At 36.0% G+C, this 16,175-nt stretch overlaps 1 protein-coding gene across 1 annotated transcript; it reads left to right on the forward strand.

The window, feature by feature from the left end:
* Window positions 1–1,886: 1,886 nt before the first annotated feature.
* On the forward strand, window positions 1,887–11,703 carry LOC306870629 (sodium-dependent serotonin transporter-like; the record flags this gene model as incomplete). Its single annotated transcript, XM_079418016.1, has 13 exons — window positions 1,887–2,106; window positions 3,471–3,605; window positions 3,785–4,004; window positions 4,549–4,687; window positions 4,783–4,917; window positions 5,698–5,801; window positions 8,057–8,184; window positions 8,318–8,430; window positions 9,042–9,173; window positions 9,343–9,442; window positions 9,762–9,862; window positions 10,634–10,801; window positions 11,623–11,703. The coding sequence occupies 13 exons, from the start codon at window positions 1,887–1,889 to the stop codon at window positions 11,701–11,703; spliced, it is 1,776 nt and encodes a 591-aa protein (XP_079274142.1).
* Between the last annotated feature and the right edge of the window lie 4,472 nt (window positions 11,704–16,175).

Consider the following 16,175-nt stretch of genomic DNA (forward strand, 5'->3'; position numbering starts at 1 on the left):
CTGGATCTCCAGTAAATACTATTACATCTGTCTGCTCAGGAAGCCAGGGAAACTCAAAATGTTATTCACACTGCACCGCTGTCAAAATAACATGGGCCTGAAACCTCACAATTCATTCTTCATCCAATACAATTGCCTAATGTAAAGTGTAGGAGACAGGTCGAGACAATAAACAACTGGAGTGAACAAAAACATATTTCCCATCCTCCGCTTTCAACAATAAAATAACCCTCAAAATAGAGTGTTATTACTTTGCACATTCACACTAATTGGATTAAAAATATTGATTAGCTACCTTAAACTGGAAAATTCTATATTTTCCCACTCTACTAAGACTATACTTCCTCATGCCTAATTCACCAAATAAATGTGTTTTATACTGTGGGTGATTCAGTGATTTTATTTTTCATTTTTACATTGTCATCTATATGCCACATAAGATTTTGTGAATGTTGACGATGACAGGTTTGCTAAAAATGGAGAAACATTAAGGAGGACCTGCTTTGTTTAACTTTAATTATTTCAGTCAGTCCTACTTGATGAATTTTCATTCTTTTATCTTCATCAATAAATGTCAAAGTGCTAGAAAAAAAATAGTGAACTCATCAAACATTACCACGGGTTTGCCTGAAAGTTTGTTTGTTTTAGTGGGTTGATGTTTTCTATAGTCACACCCAGGTAAAAAAAAAAGTACACTTCCATAATGTACTTAAAATGCTATATTTTCACACACAAATTTTGTACTTAATAGGCTATACTAAAAATGATTCTTTAGTACTTCTAAGATGAACTAAGATTTGTACTCAACTGTGCTATTTTGGGACACCATAAATATGAACTAAATTGCGCTTTTAACATACTATCTCTGCATTTAAAAATGTATTACAAGTGGTAACTAAATACATTTTTTAAATAAAGAGATAATATGTTAAAAGTGCATTTTAGTTCACATTCATGATGTCCCAAAACAGCACAGTTGAGTACACTTAGTCGATCTTAAGTTTATCTTAAGAAATCATTTACTAAAGAATCATTTTTAGTATAGCCTATTAAGTACAAAATTAGTGTGTGAAAATAAAGCATTTTAAGTGTACTTTTTTTTTTTACCTGGGCAGTGCATGATAACTGATTTGTAGGTGATATAAGATGGTCATAAGATGGTAAAAATCTGGCTGACCATCTTTCATGATCATCTTGACCATCTTAAGTATGACCAGTACATGGTTTGTTGCTGGGCTGCATTTCCCAAAAGCATCATAAGTTTAAGTGCATTGTAGACCCATTCAAACCAATGGAGCTACGATAAATTTAAGCTTACGATGCTTTTGGGAAACCCAGCCCTGGTTCTAGCAGACTGAACCAGCTGAACCAGTCAGAAACCAGACATGTTTGATTTGAACCATGCAGCTATGTTTAATATTTTTTCTCCAGCAGGGGGAAATTAGAAGATTAAACTTAAATTAATTTTTAAAATATAAAAGGTATTTTTTAAGCCACTTTAAAGTACTCATTGACCATATTTTGCTTGCAATTCTTCAAAATATTGTCATTATTACGTTGACAAATCGAGCAATATTTCTGGAGGACTCCTGGAGAAGTCCATTTGAATGAGTGATGCTGTCGCGCGCATCTCATTTGATCACAGCTCTCGCGCTCAGGTGGGGGACTCTTGGTTAAACCTCCAGCTTTTCCTCCCACCAGCAGCGAAATCAAGCACAGCAGCATGCTGTGGTCCCCAGCGCAGCCTCTTTTGACCGCACGTGGAGCATAATCCAAAAAATATATATTCTTACTACTTTTTACACTTGAAAGAAACTCACAAAAGGCATTTCTTACGCAGTTTATAAATACTTCTGCAGTTTGCCAAGTCACCGGGACCAGCGAAGATGCCCCACCAAGAGCAAGTGCTGGCTCACGGGAACCTCTGCGCCCCAGGTCCTCCAAACAACCCCGGGTACAACAGCAACCCGGTGCCCGTCATCATTCAGACAGAGTCCCGCGATAAATGGAGCAAAAAAATGGATTTTCTTTTATCAGTCATCGGGTTTGCGGTAGATCTCGGAAATGTTTGGAGATTTCCATATATCTGTTATCAAAACGGCGGTGGTAAGAGTTTTTAACTTTTATGAACTGTTTGTATTTACTTATATTTGCTTTTTTTATTTACATTACATTATGCAAAAAAACATTTTTAAATTGCGTCTTGCTACTTTGATCAGTTGAAATTTGATATGTGAAAAATAAGTGAAATTTGATGAGCAAAATAATAAGCACAAGGGCGCGTGAGCTGTCCACGGTGCTGAAATTGTTATTTTGTTGTTGTTGTTGTTTTAAACCTTTGACAAAACTCTTAACTACAGAATAAGCAACAGAAGGTGCTTTCTCATGATATCTTAGACTAAACCTTTCAGCCCAATAAAACTAAAATGTTAGGTTTAATGGGTGTCTTACGTTTTTAAGCAAAATCAAAGTGATGCAATCGCCACAACCAATTTAACCTCTTCATTCACCATCCAAAAAAATCAGAAAATGTTGAATCGAGTCTGAAAACACATTAACATAAAGCAGAAATAATAGACAGTAGTAGAAAAATAAGTAGAAATAGTACAAATTAAATCACCATCAGGGTTTAATTTTTAATAAGTATTTACCAAAGGGAATAACACCCAATGTTATTTATAAGCTACCTGAAGTCAACCAGATTTGAACTGTTCATTTTGTAGTTTTTAAATAACAAACATATTGGTGTAACAATATGTTTCTACCAATGGTTTATATACTTTATATTTATATTTTACAGACTGACCTGATTTAATAATGTAACTTTTTTCTTTTTTTTTTTTTTGGTTTGTATTCTCAATATATGAAACAATGCTTATTATAATTATGTTAATTTAAACTTCTGCTCCAGTGCACTTGTGAAGCAGACATGGCCAGCTGCAGTCATCAAACATGTAAAGTCTATTCATGATTTAAACTGGGCAGATACGAGATCAACAAGTGTCAGACTACAAATCTCATCTCTTTTTTTTGTACTGAAATTGTTAAAATTAAATGTAACATGATTTATTAACATACATAAATACTTAGACATATTTACTTAATGGAAGATTTGGTAACACTTTAGATTAGGGATTAGAGTTTTCCCTCAATAAACTCCTCATTTGCATTTCATTGATAGTAAATTAGTTGTTGTAGTAGTTATGGTTAAGTATTGGGTAGGGTTAAGGGATGTAGAAAATGCTTATGCTGAATAAGGCATTCATATGTGTTTTATAAGTACTAATAAATAAAAAAACAGCATGCTAGTAATATGCATGCTTATAAGAAACTACTCGACAGTGAACAGTGTTCCCTAACCTGAAGATTTATGCACTTACAAGGTTAAAGTCTTCAGATTCTCTCTTGTTGATCTCACTTATTTTTGTGAGAAGAAAATCCCTTTGATCTGATATAATTGTGTTCTTCAGGTGCATTTCTTATTCCATATGTCCTGATGGCTGTATTCGGTGGGGTGCCACTTTTCTACATGGAGTTAGCTCTGGGACAGTTCCACAGGACAGGTGCCATATCCATATGGAAACATATTTGCCCTATTTTTAAAGGTGAGATAAATTCAAATACAATATTGTAATGTTTGAGCATTAAAGATCTATAAATGTTTAGGAAAGTCTATAAAAATGAAAGAAATAGAAACTAATACACATTCACAGAGAAAGCCAACCCTATGTCAGACTGAGAGATTTCATTAACAAAACAGACATCATTTTCTCTTCCGTGTCAGGTATTGGTTTCTCCATCTGCGTCATTGCACTGTATGTGTCCTTCTACTATAACACTATCATCGCCTGGGCTCTGTTCTACTTCTACTCCTCCTTCAGTAGCACCCTGCCCTGGACCAGCTGTGATAATGAATGGAACACAGAAAACTGCACTAACTACTTTGGAAAAGACAACGTGACCTGGACTAACTATTCACGCTCACCTGCCGAGGAGTTTTATACGTAAGTGCATGTAAGTGGCTGCGCTGAATATGGCAAAAAAACGAGAGAGGGAAAGCAAATGAGGGCTAGATTTAGCAAAAATAAATGACAATGGGGAAAAACAGCATTGTGGATTAAATAAATACACATACATGCATGTATATATTTAAGAAAAATATGTTATGTTTATATATGAAATATATTTATGATATAAATTCTATGAATATAAATATATACATGTAAATATATTCAAAATATATATTGTATGTGTGTGTATATGTATATACATAATAAATGTACACAGTACACACATATATTATGCAAACAAAAACTTAAAATTAATCATTTGACAGCAATATTTAATTTAATCTTTCAGTTAAATGCCAAAAGAACTGCAAATGACTGATAACACTTTTCAATTTGTGGAGAACTGATTTTTTTTTTTCATATTTTGTATTGCATCAATATTTCTTTCTTATATTTCAGATTTTTTTTTTTGTATTATATGCATATGCTTTATAGTTCAGGTCAGTTTCAGACTATTTATAAATCCTTCTTAAAACAGGAGGAATGTCCTGGCAGTCCATGAATCATCTGGGCTTGGGAATGTGGGATACATTCGCTGGCAGCTCATGCTTTGCCTTTTCCTCATCTTCACCATCGTCTACTTCAGCCTGTGGAAAGGAGTCAAGACTTCAGGAAAGGTCACAGAGTCCTTAAATATTAAATGAAACGTGTCAACCTTTTGAGGGAAAATCACCTCATTCTGCATCCTCTCATCCTCCCGTGTCTCTCTCAGGTAGTATGGGTGACTGCCACCCTGCCGTACGTGGTGCTGTTGATCCTTATGATCCGTGGTGCAACTTTGCCAGGAGCGTGGAAAGGAGTGGTGTTCTACCTCAATCCCAAGTGGGAGAAACTGCAGGAGACCAGCGTGAGTGCTTTTCTCTTACCGCCTCGCAGACTTTTGCCTTTGTGTCTAGCATTGATTTATTGTTAAATTAGATTGTGTTGCTTCTTGACATTATCTTGTTACCCTTTTAAATGTATTTATGTGCTGTTTTGGCAAAATGCATGTATGTGGGAAAGTGTTTTTATTTCATGCAGTAATAAAAAGACCTGAGGCATTTGGGAAGGAAACTCATGAATCACTGGTAGCTGAACTGACCTGGGGAATATATAGACTTCATAAAAGGGCATATTTCTTCATAAAGTTTGAAATAAGTTAATAAAAAAGAAATGCATGATAAATAGACGAATATCGTACCAGGTATGGTCAATGGAGGCAATACGTAAACTGCATTTTCATATCGAGAGATCTTTGCTGTATAAGCCCAGTGTTGTTTGCTAGGTGATGCAGTGCTGCGGAGAACCTTGATGAGAAGCAAAAATAAAGCACTAGGGGCTAATGAGATGCGTAATTGGTTCAGATTTTTTTTTTCCATCATGAAAGGCCCTCATACTCATTGACACACACGCGCATACACACGTTTCTCTTCACACTAATCTTCAGATGTGATCAAGCACCGCTTAATCCCAGTGTTCTGTGATGTCTTTGTCTTCAGCATTTCCTAACCATTTCAGTTCATGAACTGGAACTGAAATATAGTGAATTTGAAAAATGATCTTTATGATTCAAAACAATATTTTGATTCGTTTCGTCGTTTGTCTCTAGCCACACTTTTATAGTTTTATGGTATGGAATGTTTTGTAGGTATGGGTAGATGCAGCTGCGCAGATCTTCTTCTCTCTCGGTCCTGGTTTTGGCGTTCTGCTCGCTCTGTCCAGCTACAATCCCTTCAACAATAACTGCTACAGGTACAGACAAAACCTTCATTTTCATCACACTGATCTAGTGGAATTTTCAGCATCCTCTGTTTATCAGCATTTGCATTGAGTTCTTCATGGTTGTTTGATATCTTTAATGAAGGATATTAAAATAATAACTAGTTTAAGTTAATACCTAGGTATGTAGGTAGCTTTTTATTGTCATTCAACTGTACATACAGAATGCACATATGAACGAAATTCCGTTCCACTGGCTCATATACTACACCAAACTAAACATAAACATAAAAATTATAATTAATAAAAATTTGCAACAGCATGCATTTAAAAAATATATAACACTAAAAGAATGACAGTAACATATAAATATTAAATGATGCACACAGTAATTAGGGGTATCTAAAACAATAAGTGCACTTATTAAGTGGCAGCATATAATTATAATTATGAAGTGAAGTGACATACTTCCAAGTATGGTGACCCATACTCAGAATTCGTGCTCTGCATTTAACCCATCCAACGTGCACACACACAGCAGTGAACACACACACACAGCAGTGAACACACACACACAGCAGTGAACACACACACACCGTGAACACACACACACACACACACACACACCGTGAACACACACCCGGAGCAGTGGGCAGCCATTTATGCTGCGGCGCCCGGGGAGCAGTTGGGGGTTCGGTGCCTTGCTCAAGGGCACCTCAGTCGTGGTATTGAGGGTGGAGAGAGCGCTAGACATTCACTCCCCCCACCTACAATCCCTGCCAGCCTGAGACTCGAACCCACAACCTTTGGATTACAAGTCCGACTCTCTAACCATTAGGTCACGACTTCCCAATTATTGCACACCTTCCAAAAAGTGCTGTTATTCCAATGTCTCCATCTAGTTCGCATAAAACTCACTACTAAAAGATTCAGTCAGAAAGAAGATTAAGAAGTCAATTTAAATTCAATAGTCTGATAGCTTGTAGAAAAAAGCTATTACAGAACCTTACTGTTCTGCACCGAATGCTGCGAAACCTTTTCCCGGAGGGCAGCAGTGTAAACAGTCCATAATGAGGATGGGTGGGGTCTTTTGCAATGTTTTGGGCACGAGTCAGACAGCGCTTGTGTGTGAGGTCCTGGATAGAAGGCAGTGAAGAACCAATGATCTTTTCCGCTGTCCTCACCACTCTCTGTACAGACCTCCAGTCAGAGGCTTTACAGTCCCCAGAACATTCAGAGATGCAGCTGGTCAATATGCTCTCTATAAAACCTTTGTAGACAGTGCTGAGAATGGGAGAGGAAAAGTGTGCTCTTCTCATCCGATGCAGACAAAAAAGATGTTGCTGTGCTCTCTTCACTAAAGAGGCGATGTTAACGGTCCATAACGAAGTCTCTTATGCTTATGGAAGCTGCATTTATTTGATCAAAAATGCAATAAACCAGTACAATTAAAAAAAAAAAAAATCTGTTTTTTTTCCTGTGAAGCTGAGGTTGTTTTTTTTAGCATCACTACTCCAGTCTTCAGTGTCACATGATACTTCAGAAATCATTCTAATATGCTGATTTGCTGCTCAGGAAACATTTATCATTATTATACATTTTGAAAACAGATGTGCTGCACAGAGAATATTTTTGAGGAAACAATGACACTTTGTTTTTTTTCAAAATTATTTGATGATCAGAAAGTTCAAAAGAACATGTGAAATTGAAATCTATAATATTATAAATGTTTTTACTGTCAATGTAATGCTTCCTTGCTGAATAAAAGTATTAATTTCTTACTGACCCCAAAGTTTTGAACGTATAGTCAATGAACAGAACAACAACAGGTCAAACTGATACTGTGCTGTAACAAAACTATTCTTAATTCTATCTATAGCTTAGCCATGTATTTACATTCGGCTCTGCGTCCACTAACCAAGGAGAAATGCCATCAAAACGAACTGAGTTCTGATGAATCATATGATGAACCAAAACAAATGCCCTGCCCCATGAGTAAATGATATAAAAACAAGATTAGAACTGCGAATTATGGCCAGTTTGAAGAGATGAATGGGCAGCAGATTTGAGTGAGAGGAAATTGAATTGTGTGTTACTGCAAGACTGTCAGGAGGCACAGGGGCAATCTAAACAGATCAAGTCATATCTAAAGATGAGAATATCACATAGACGTGAGCATGGGATCTGGCAACCGGCCACGGCGAGTTCTGTCAGTCATCACAGTCAAGCATCACTCACATTTTTTTTAATTTAGTTTGTAAATGACTTTCTGTTTGTGATTTGTACAGAGATGCTATTGTAACCAGTCTGGTGAACTGCCTGACAAGTTTTGTGTCAGGATTTGTTATTTTCACTGTCCTGGGATATATGGCCGAACAGAGAAATGTAAATGTTGAGGATGTAGCCAGGGACAAAGGTGAGCTTTCCTTTTTGATTTTCATTATAGTTCAAATATTTTGAGTCTTACTGTACATGTGCTGCATCAAACCAAAATTAACTTTCAGCCCTGTAAATTTAGTCTTCTACCTGACTTTCTGCACCTCCTCTAGGACCCAGTCTGCTCTTCATCACATATCCAGAAGCCATTGCAAATATGGTTGGGTCGACTTTCTTTGCCATCATCTTCTTTGTGATGATGATTACTCTTGGACTGGACAGCACGGTATGTATACACTTATACCTGTAAATATGCAGAAACAAAGATATTTCTAAATATGCATGTGAAGCCAGCAAAAGTATATAATTTATAGACATACAGATATGAAAATTGAATGACATACAGAACTAGATTTGTATGTCCAGATGAAAGGATGCAAGGACAAAACAAAATATTTTTAGGTAAAACTTTTGTTTATAATTTTGTCTCTGTTTAAATTAAACTTTGCTGTCATGATGACGTCAGCACACATCTTGTTTCTGTTGGCTGTGCATGAGAATCGATGCATAACACTGTCAGTGGCTAAAGAGATGAAAGAACAAAGATACAGATTATAATTCAGAAAGAACACCAATTCCAATTCAATATGAAATGCACTACAATAATATCACTGCTCATGTAAGCCAATGTGAGACTTTTATCTTTTTCTAGTTTTCAAAAGCCAATAGTACATCAAAATCTGAAATTATCTGCAAGAAGCCTGAATGGAGATTCAACAGCTGAATTATAAAAAAAGACGTAGAATGAGAATGAGATATTTCAATACAGTTCTACACTACAATTGCAAAACACATGATTGAGTGTTCATAGGTTTTTTGTGTGCTTTCTTGCCTCAGTTTGGTGGGCTAGAGGCCATAATCACAGCTGTAATGGATGAGTACCCAGACACCCTGTCCCATCGGAGAGAGCTGTTTGTTCTTGCACTGGTGGTTGTTTGCTTTCTGGGCTCTCTCAGCACCCTTACTAACGTGAGTTTCAGTGAACTTCTGGATCTCAGTTTGTTGAATTTACCAGTACAATAAAACTATTTCAGCAGGGCAACACAATATTATAATAACAGAGTATATGAAATAGAATATTGGTTAATAAAAGAAGAAAAAACATGTTTTACTGATGTTCTCTTTTTTTTTGTGCAAGGGTGGTGCATATGTGGTAAAGTTACTAGAAGAATTTGGAGTTAGTTCATCAATTATAGCTATAGTCTTTCTGGAGGCCACAGCAGTATCCTGGTTTTATGGTAAGGTTTTTACTTAAAAAATATATTTGTCCACTAAATGCTGTTTTTTCTTTTAAACTGTCTATGCATGAAAGAATCATGAAAAAAAAATGTTTTGTTTTCCACAATAATTTTGAACTGTGATAATAACAAATGTTATGATGACACTGATGGCAGTCTCAGCTTTGTCATCAATTACAGCTTAACATTTTGACAAACAGTTTAAAACATTTATTTTAAATTGTAATAGTATTATTATAATATTTCTATTATTGCTATACATTTTTTATCTAAATATCATGTATAAGTTCACATAAAAATGTCAGTTAATTTTCTCCAGGTATTAACAGATTCAGCAATGATATCAAATCAATGTTGGGCTATAGTCCAGGACTCTTCTGGAAAGTGTGTTGGGTCGCCATCAGCCCAGCTTTTCTCGCTGTAAGTTAAACTAAGATGTTCTGACAGTATGTGCAAAGTTTGTGAAATGTTAAAGTCATCTTTCACGCTCTCAAACCTCTTTAAGCACCCGCAACCTCCTTTCCACCCTTATTACCTTTCTAATCTCATCCCCTCACCTGTCCACACGGTCACAACTCCCAGTCTGCAAATGTCAAACCGCATGCACCCTTATAGCCTAATATTCCTCAGATACTTCTGCATGCATTATAGCTAATCTCAACAGGCCGGAGCTGCCACACACGGCTGACATTTTTTCATAATTTTTCTGTTATTCTTTTTTCATTTAAAAAAAAACAAAAAAACATGATAAACGGCTGCCTGTCTCATCTCCTGAGACAGTGTTTGAGACGTTATTTGAAAAGCTGGAGAGAAGACATTTGTCACTGTTCCTTCAAGACACAAAGGCCACCGGCTCTACAATTTTCCGCTCTCCATAGACCACATAGGGGTGTGTAGGGTCTACAGGATAATATGGACCTTTTGAATATAAAATAATCTGATCAGAGTCTCACTATAAAGATGTTTTCAAACTTATCAATCCACCTGAACTCACAGAGACTGCAGTGACCTACAGAGTATCCTAATCTGAATTAATTGTTAAAACACTCTTAAAATGAGATATGACATTTTTTTTTTTAAATTTAAAGCAACTGCATTTTTTAAACATGACATGTCAAGTAATAACACTGCTTTATTTATTTTTATATGCTAATTTAAGTCACTGAATATGTTTCCTGTTGATTTCTTCAGTACATCATCATCAGCTCACTGTTGAACCCTCAGCCCCTCTCACTATTCGACTACGAGTTCCCAGACTGGAGCATCACGGTGGGTTACATCATCGGAGCTTCCTCCTTCATATGGATCCCCATCTACATGGTGTACAAGCTCGTGTGGACCCCAGGCTCTCTTAAACAGGTGAGACATGCATGTGAGCCATTAGTTGACTAAATGAACAACTACTCCCTTGAAAAGCATTTTTTCACCCAAAAATGAAAATTTGCTAAATAATTTACTCGCCCTCAGACCACCCAAGATGTAGATAAGTTTGTTTCTCCATCAGAATGGAATTGGAGGAATTCAGCTTAATATCATTTGCTCACCAATGGATCCTCTGCAGTGAATGGGTGCCGTCAGAATCACAAGTAATCCACACAACTCCAGTCCATCATATACTGTCTTGTGAAGTGAAAAGCTGCGTGTTTGTAAGAAACAAATCTATCATTAAGATGACTTTAACTTCAAACCATTGCTTCCGGCTATGCATAGAGAGTCCTCTATATCCATAATATTGATTTCTCCGTTGAAAAAGTCGTCTCGTCTGAATCAGGAGAGAAATATGCACAGATCAAGCACTTACAAGCGAACAGTCCAAAACAGCTCTAAATAAATTTGTCGGTCGGTTTTGATGTGAGAGAACAACAGGGGATGGACTTTTCATGCTAGTATGGACTTTGGCTAGACGCGACAATGGATTTATTTCTAACAAATACGCAGCTTTTCATTTCTCAGTCTAGGCATTCATTGATGGACTGGAGTCGTGTTGTGGATTATTGTGAGTTTTCTTTATTTTTTTTTTTATCAGCTGTCATTCCGACGGCACCCATTCACACAGAGGATCCAAGTGATGTAATGCAAAATCTGTTTTAATGAAGAAACAATGAGGCTGATTCTCATTCCTTGAAATTCATAAAATGGGTATTCCAGTTGCTCACATGTTGTTTTCAATTCAATTTCAGCGTCTTGCTGTATGTCTGCGACCAGAGAGAACACTGCCAGACATCCACACAGAGAGTATGGGGCTAAGTCCTGTACCATAGACCACTGAGAGAAAAACAACTGAACACAACTCACATAAAAAAGCCCACAAATATCGGGTTGCATGTGTCCACAGCCAACTAAGCAACTTTTGCATAGTTTTAGAGATTTGTCCAGTTGAAATATAAAGAAAATATTATCTATTCAAAAGTGACATACAATTAGATTTAATCTGAAAAAGGAAAACATTCATTATTTGTTAATTAAATAATCTGTGCAATTTACAAATGGTTGATGTTCTTTTTTGAAGTTATGGTTTATGTATAAGATGAAGAGTTCAGTGGTATTTTTTACATTGTAAGTCATATGTACCCTCCAAGTCACAAAACATTTTTTGAGATACATGCAAGTAAGATTACCTCATTGTGAGAAATTCAGCCAATGAGAACAGAGAACTTCATACACATTTCTCACTTATTTTTCAGAAATAACTGTTGTCAAGATTTAATCATTGTGGTGTTTTTCTGCCTTAACTCTTGACTAAATATTGTAGCTACTTTGTCAAAACTTTGTAAAACCTGTATTGATATTGTGCCTCACCAAGAAAAGGACAAAGAGATCAAAACAAGGGTTTCTTCTAAACTAACACTACATGATTGTTTGAAATGTTCTTTCTCTAACAAAACTTGGGCCCCAATCCTAGCTATGTGTAACATGTTCATTTTCTTCCCACAATTATTATTTTTTTTTTTCCCAAATAAAGAACTGAGGATGTTTCTGAACTCTGGATGTGACCAAATATTAAATTGCTATGAATGTCTTATTATGGATAGTTCATATACTATGTCTGCACTGTAGGTTGTGGCAGAGAGTTTTGCTTGTGTGTATGTTTGGAAAATTAATAAAGCTGAACATTCCTATCTATATCTATCAGTCTGTCTATCATTCGATCCAGCGTTATCTATTCAGATTTACAATGCTATGTGTGATTCCCACTTTCGTTCTCTTAGTGTGAACAGCCTTGCACTTTAATTAACATGTTGATTTGCATTGAGCTGCAGTATCCAGCATCTGTAAACACACAAGGGGTGAGAGAACAGCATTGTGTCAGGCATTTAAATGAGATGTTTTATTAAAGACCAGATCTTCAATCGCCACCAATCGCAGCTCTGGGAAACGCGGCTCAGTTCTGCCAGTTTCAGGTATGGGGTGAGAGAATAGAGCAAAGATAATGCTATTCCACATTCAGCCACTTCTAGCAGAGGCCGCAGAATGGATCAAAGGCTTCAGTGCAGGCGACTGGAGTAGAGGTGGACCACAGATTCAACTACAGAGGAGCTTAACAAAAGGCCTGCAGGCTCTGTGCTCCTCTGTTAATTACCAAAATGAAAGACCAAGAGTTGCATGGAAAAGGCTAGTGAGTGACAAACTGCATGTGACCTGCAATAATAGTGTTTCATGAGGTGAAGTTGAGGCCGTAGAAAAATCTTTAACAAACTAAGGTTCACAAACAGTTAAGCTAACAATGACTTAAAATAAAACATTTTAAAATAAAAACGATCAAAACTGTAAAAAAAAAACAAAAAATGTTTACATGCATGTAATGTGATCATTATTCTACATCAGAGATCCATGCACATTAAATTATTGAAATATTAATTACATTTATAAGAGTACTTTATGTAAATATTTTAGGTCAAAGGGGTTCAGCTGACAAAAAAAAGTTTGTGAATTGCATTCATTTATAGGTCTATGATTGATAAATTCTATTATTATAACAAACATACCAATTTAATTCTAAATGTAAGCCATTTCTATGGTCGTAATTACTATTTTTATTTTACTTAAATGACTAGGACATGTGAAACACAGATTTTATTTTAAACTATCTATACTAGGTTAGTTTCAAACCTATGCAAAAATACTCAGAAAACAAACTATCAACAAGACTAAAAATCTAAAATTAATTAACCTACTGTGTTGATCCATTTCCAAAGTTATTAACATTGTACATCCAGCAAAGTTGTAAATATTATTTTCTGTTTTGTGTGCATTAAATTGCATACTATAAAATTAGATTTGTCTAAATTTGACATCTTTTGAGATTTATATTTTTTTCAGGACGCAAAATAGTGAAGTCTTCCTATATTTGGCAATACTCTAAAACATTTTGAGTTGCAAGATGACTGCAGTAGTTATATTAAAAGAGACAGAGAAGTAATATGAGAGACTTGAAAATAGCACCAGCATGTTGCTTTAGTTTAGACAATAGTCAAATATCCTGTTATTATAGGCCTAGACCAAACAGAATCCAGCTTTGCTTAGGTAGTGACCTGCATTGCATGCTAAAAAATAAAAATAAAACTAAATATTTAAAAAGTCTGTCCCAATAACATCAATTAGGCACAACGTGCATATCGCATTGGAATCTGCGAAGGGCATCTAATGGGATGATCATGTTGGTTTAACCCGACGGCGTTAGGACCTTCCAGAAGCGTCGAGCTGTGGGTGTGGAGTGGATTGAGTTGCATCCTTCTCGCCGTTTCGCTACAATGTCAGCAGCACGCCTGATTTGTCTCATCGCTTGCTACATAACGTTTTTCCAGCCTGGAAATGCTCAGCTGGGAGAGTCTAGATTGCATGATAGACCTTATGAAGTCCTGCTGAGGCAAAATCTGGGTAAGGATTTAATTTACACACGCGACTGAACCTGTGTCAGGCCTATTGCATGCACAAAGGGTGAACCTGCCATTGTGTCACCTCATGACAGCACAGTTTAGCATAGATTCACTTTTATGTGCTGTCCTTTGGACATGAATTGGGCTCTCAGTTCAGATATGATTGTAGTGCACTGCATTGGACTAGATGAGCATCAGTGGATTGTTTGTTCATTTTATCTCCTCCTGCAGTTCTTCTAATAAGTGTGCTGTCCACACTGTTGGTGGTCATGATTGCAATGGCAGTTTGTGTCTACAAACCTCTTCGACGCAGGTGAGAAGCCCTCAGGATGAAAGACGCCAGGAACTGAACACTACTATGGAGAAGGCTTGGTTTTGAATATTAATGAGCCGAGCCAAGCCATTGGACGAGAACAACGCCACGTCAGCGCGAACTATTTAATAGTCAGGATCCAACCCTTCTTATTGGAAGGTTGCGAATTAACGTCAGTATGACCTAATTAATATTGATGAAACAGATCTCCCCAAACCTACCTTATAATTTAAGTTTTTAAAACTGAACACTATTTCAAACACATGCGTACTAAATTAGGATGCTTTTATACAGATGAATTTATATGTATTTATTTATTTTTATTTAATATTATTTTCATGTATTTATTGTAAAATGTTCTAGTTTTTGAATGTCTGACCTCTTGAATACGGCTACTGAATAAAGTCAATGCCTGAATCAGTATGAATGTGCTTGTGTTCAAAATAAATAACTGAATGCAACAGTGCTAAATCATTCTTTTTATGTTTTACTATACTTCTATAGGCCTAAAGTTAATTACACTCTCAGAAAACTGGCACCGTTTGAAAATGTACTAATATTTTAATGTATTAATATATATATGGTAACCTAAGATGTACTATTCAGGGGTGAATAAGATACAAGTAACAGCTTTGTATTTAAACTACCATTAAAAGTAATATAGCCTATGATTGTAGTTGGTAGTACTTTTATAATATTAATAGTATAGTATTTCTATTCAGTAGCTTGTCTAAGTGTCCTCTCCTCAGTCTCTCATTTATTTTTCTCATTAGGGGAGAGAAACAACTCATTCTTCTAATCCAGTCACATGCAATAAGATCAGCATCTGCTGAGCAGGTTATCTCTCCCTCACACAGGATACATAGAGGGCAAATGGATACTTATATATATATATATATATATATATACAGTATATATTTGCACAATGATTTTTCATCACATTTTTAGCAGTTGGCTCACAAGTGAAACACCTGCTGAGCTGAAGTCATGGAGCACTTGAGCTGATTAAGTCAAGCAACCTAAATGAGTGAAGAACTATTTCCTGAAAAAGTCATTAAAAGCTTTTAAAGCCAAGGATGAACAAGCGGTAGCATTCAGGATCCTTCTGTATTTTGCTTCAGGTAGTCTAACACCGGTTTTACTGTTTACTGCACTTTGTTATTCTTCTAGTTATTTCCTATGAATCAAAAGACTTGCACATTCACAGAAAATATCTTCAGCGTTGCAAAAAGGTGGATATTCATGTAAGTAAAAATGACACGTATGAATTCGATATGTAAATAAATCTATTTGACTGATTTGTTACAGTAGGTTTAAGAAGTAAACAAGTTTATCAACTAAGCAAGTACACTAGAAGACAATTAACTTATCATTTATATTAAATTACATGTGGTCTTGGAAGTCAACCAAGATGCTGGTCTGCATTCACTTGGTTTGCATCTTCCATAATCGTGCAAACAGTCCACGCACAAAAGCATTTCAGTTTGTTTTATGTAATCATTGTAAAACTGGCAACACTTACAGTAAATTTCCATTTGCTAAC

The sequence above is a fragment of the Barbus barbus genome, assembly GCF_936440315.1.
Source record: "Barbus barbus genome assembly, chromosome: 6".
Lineage (NCBI taxonomy): Eukaryota > Metazoa > Chordata > Actinopteri > Cypriniformes > Cyprinidae > Barbus > Barbus barbus.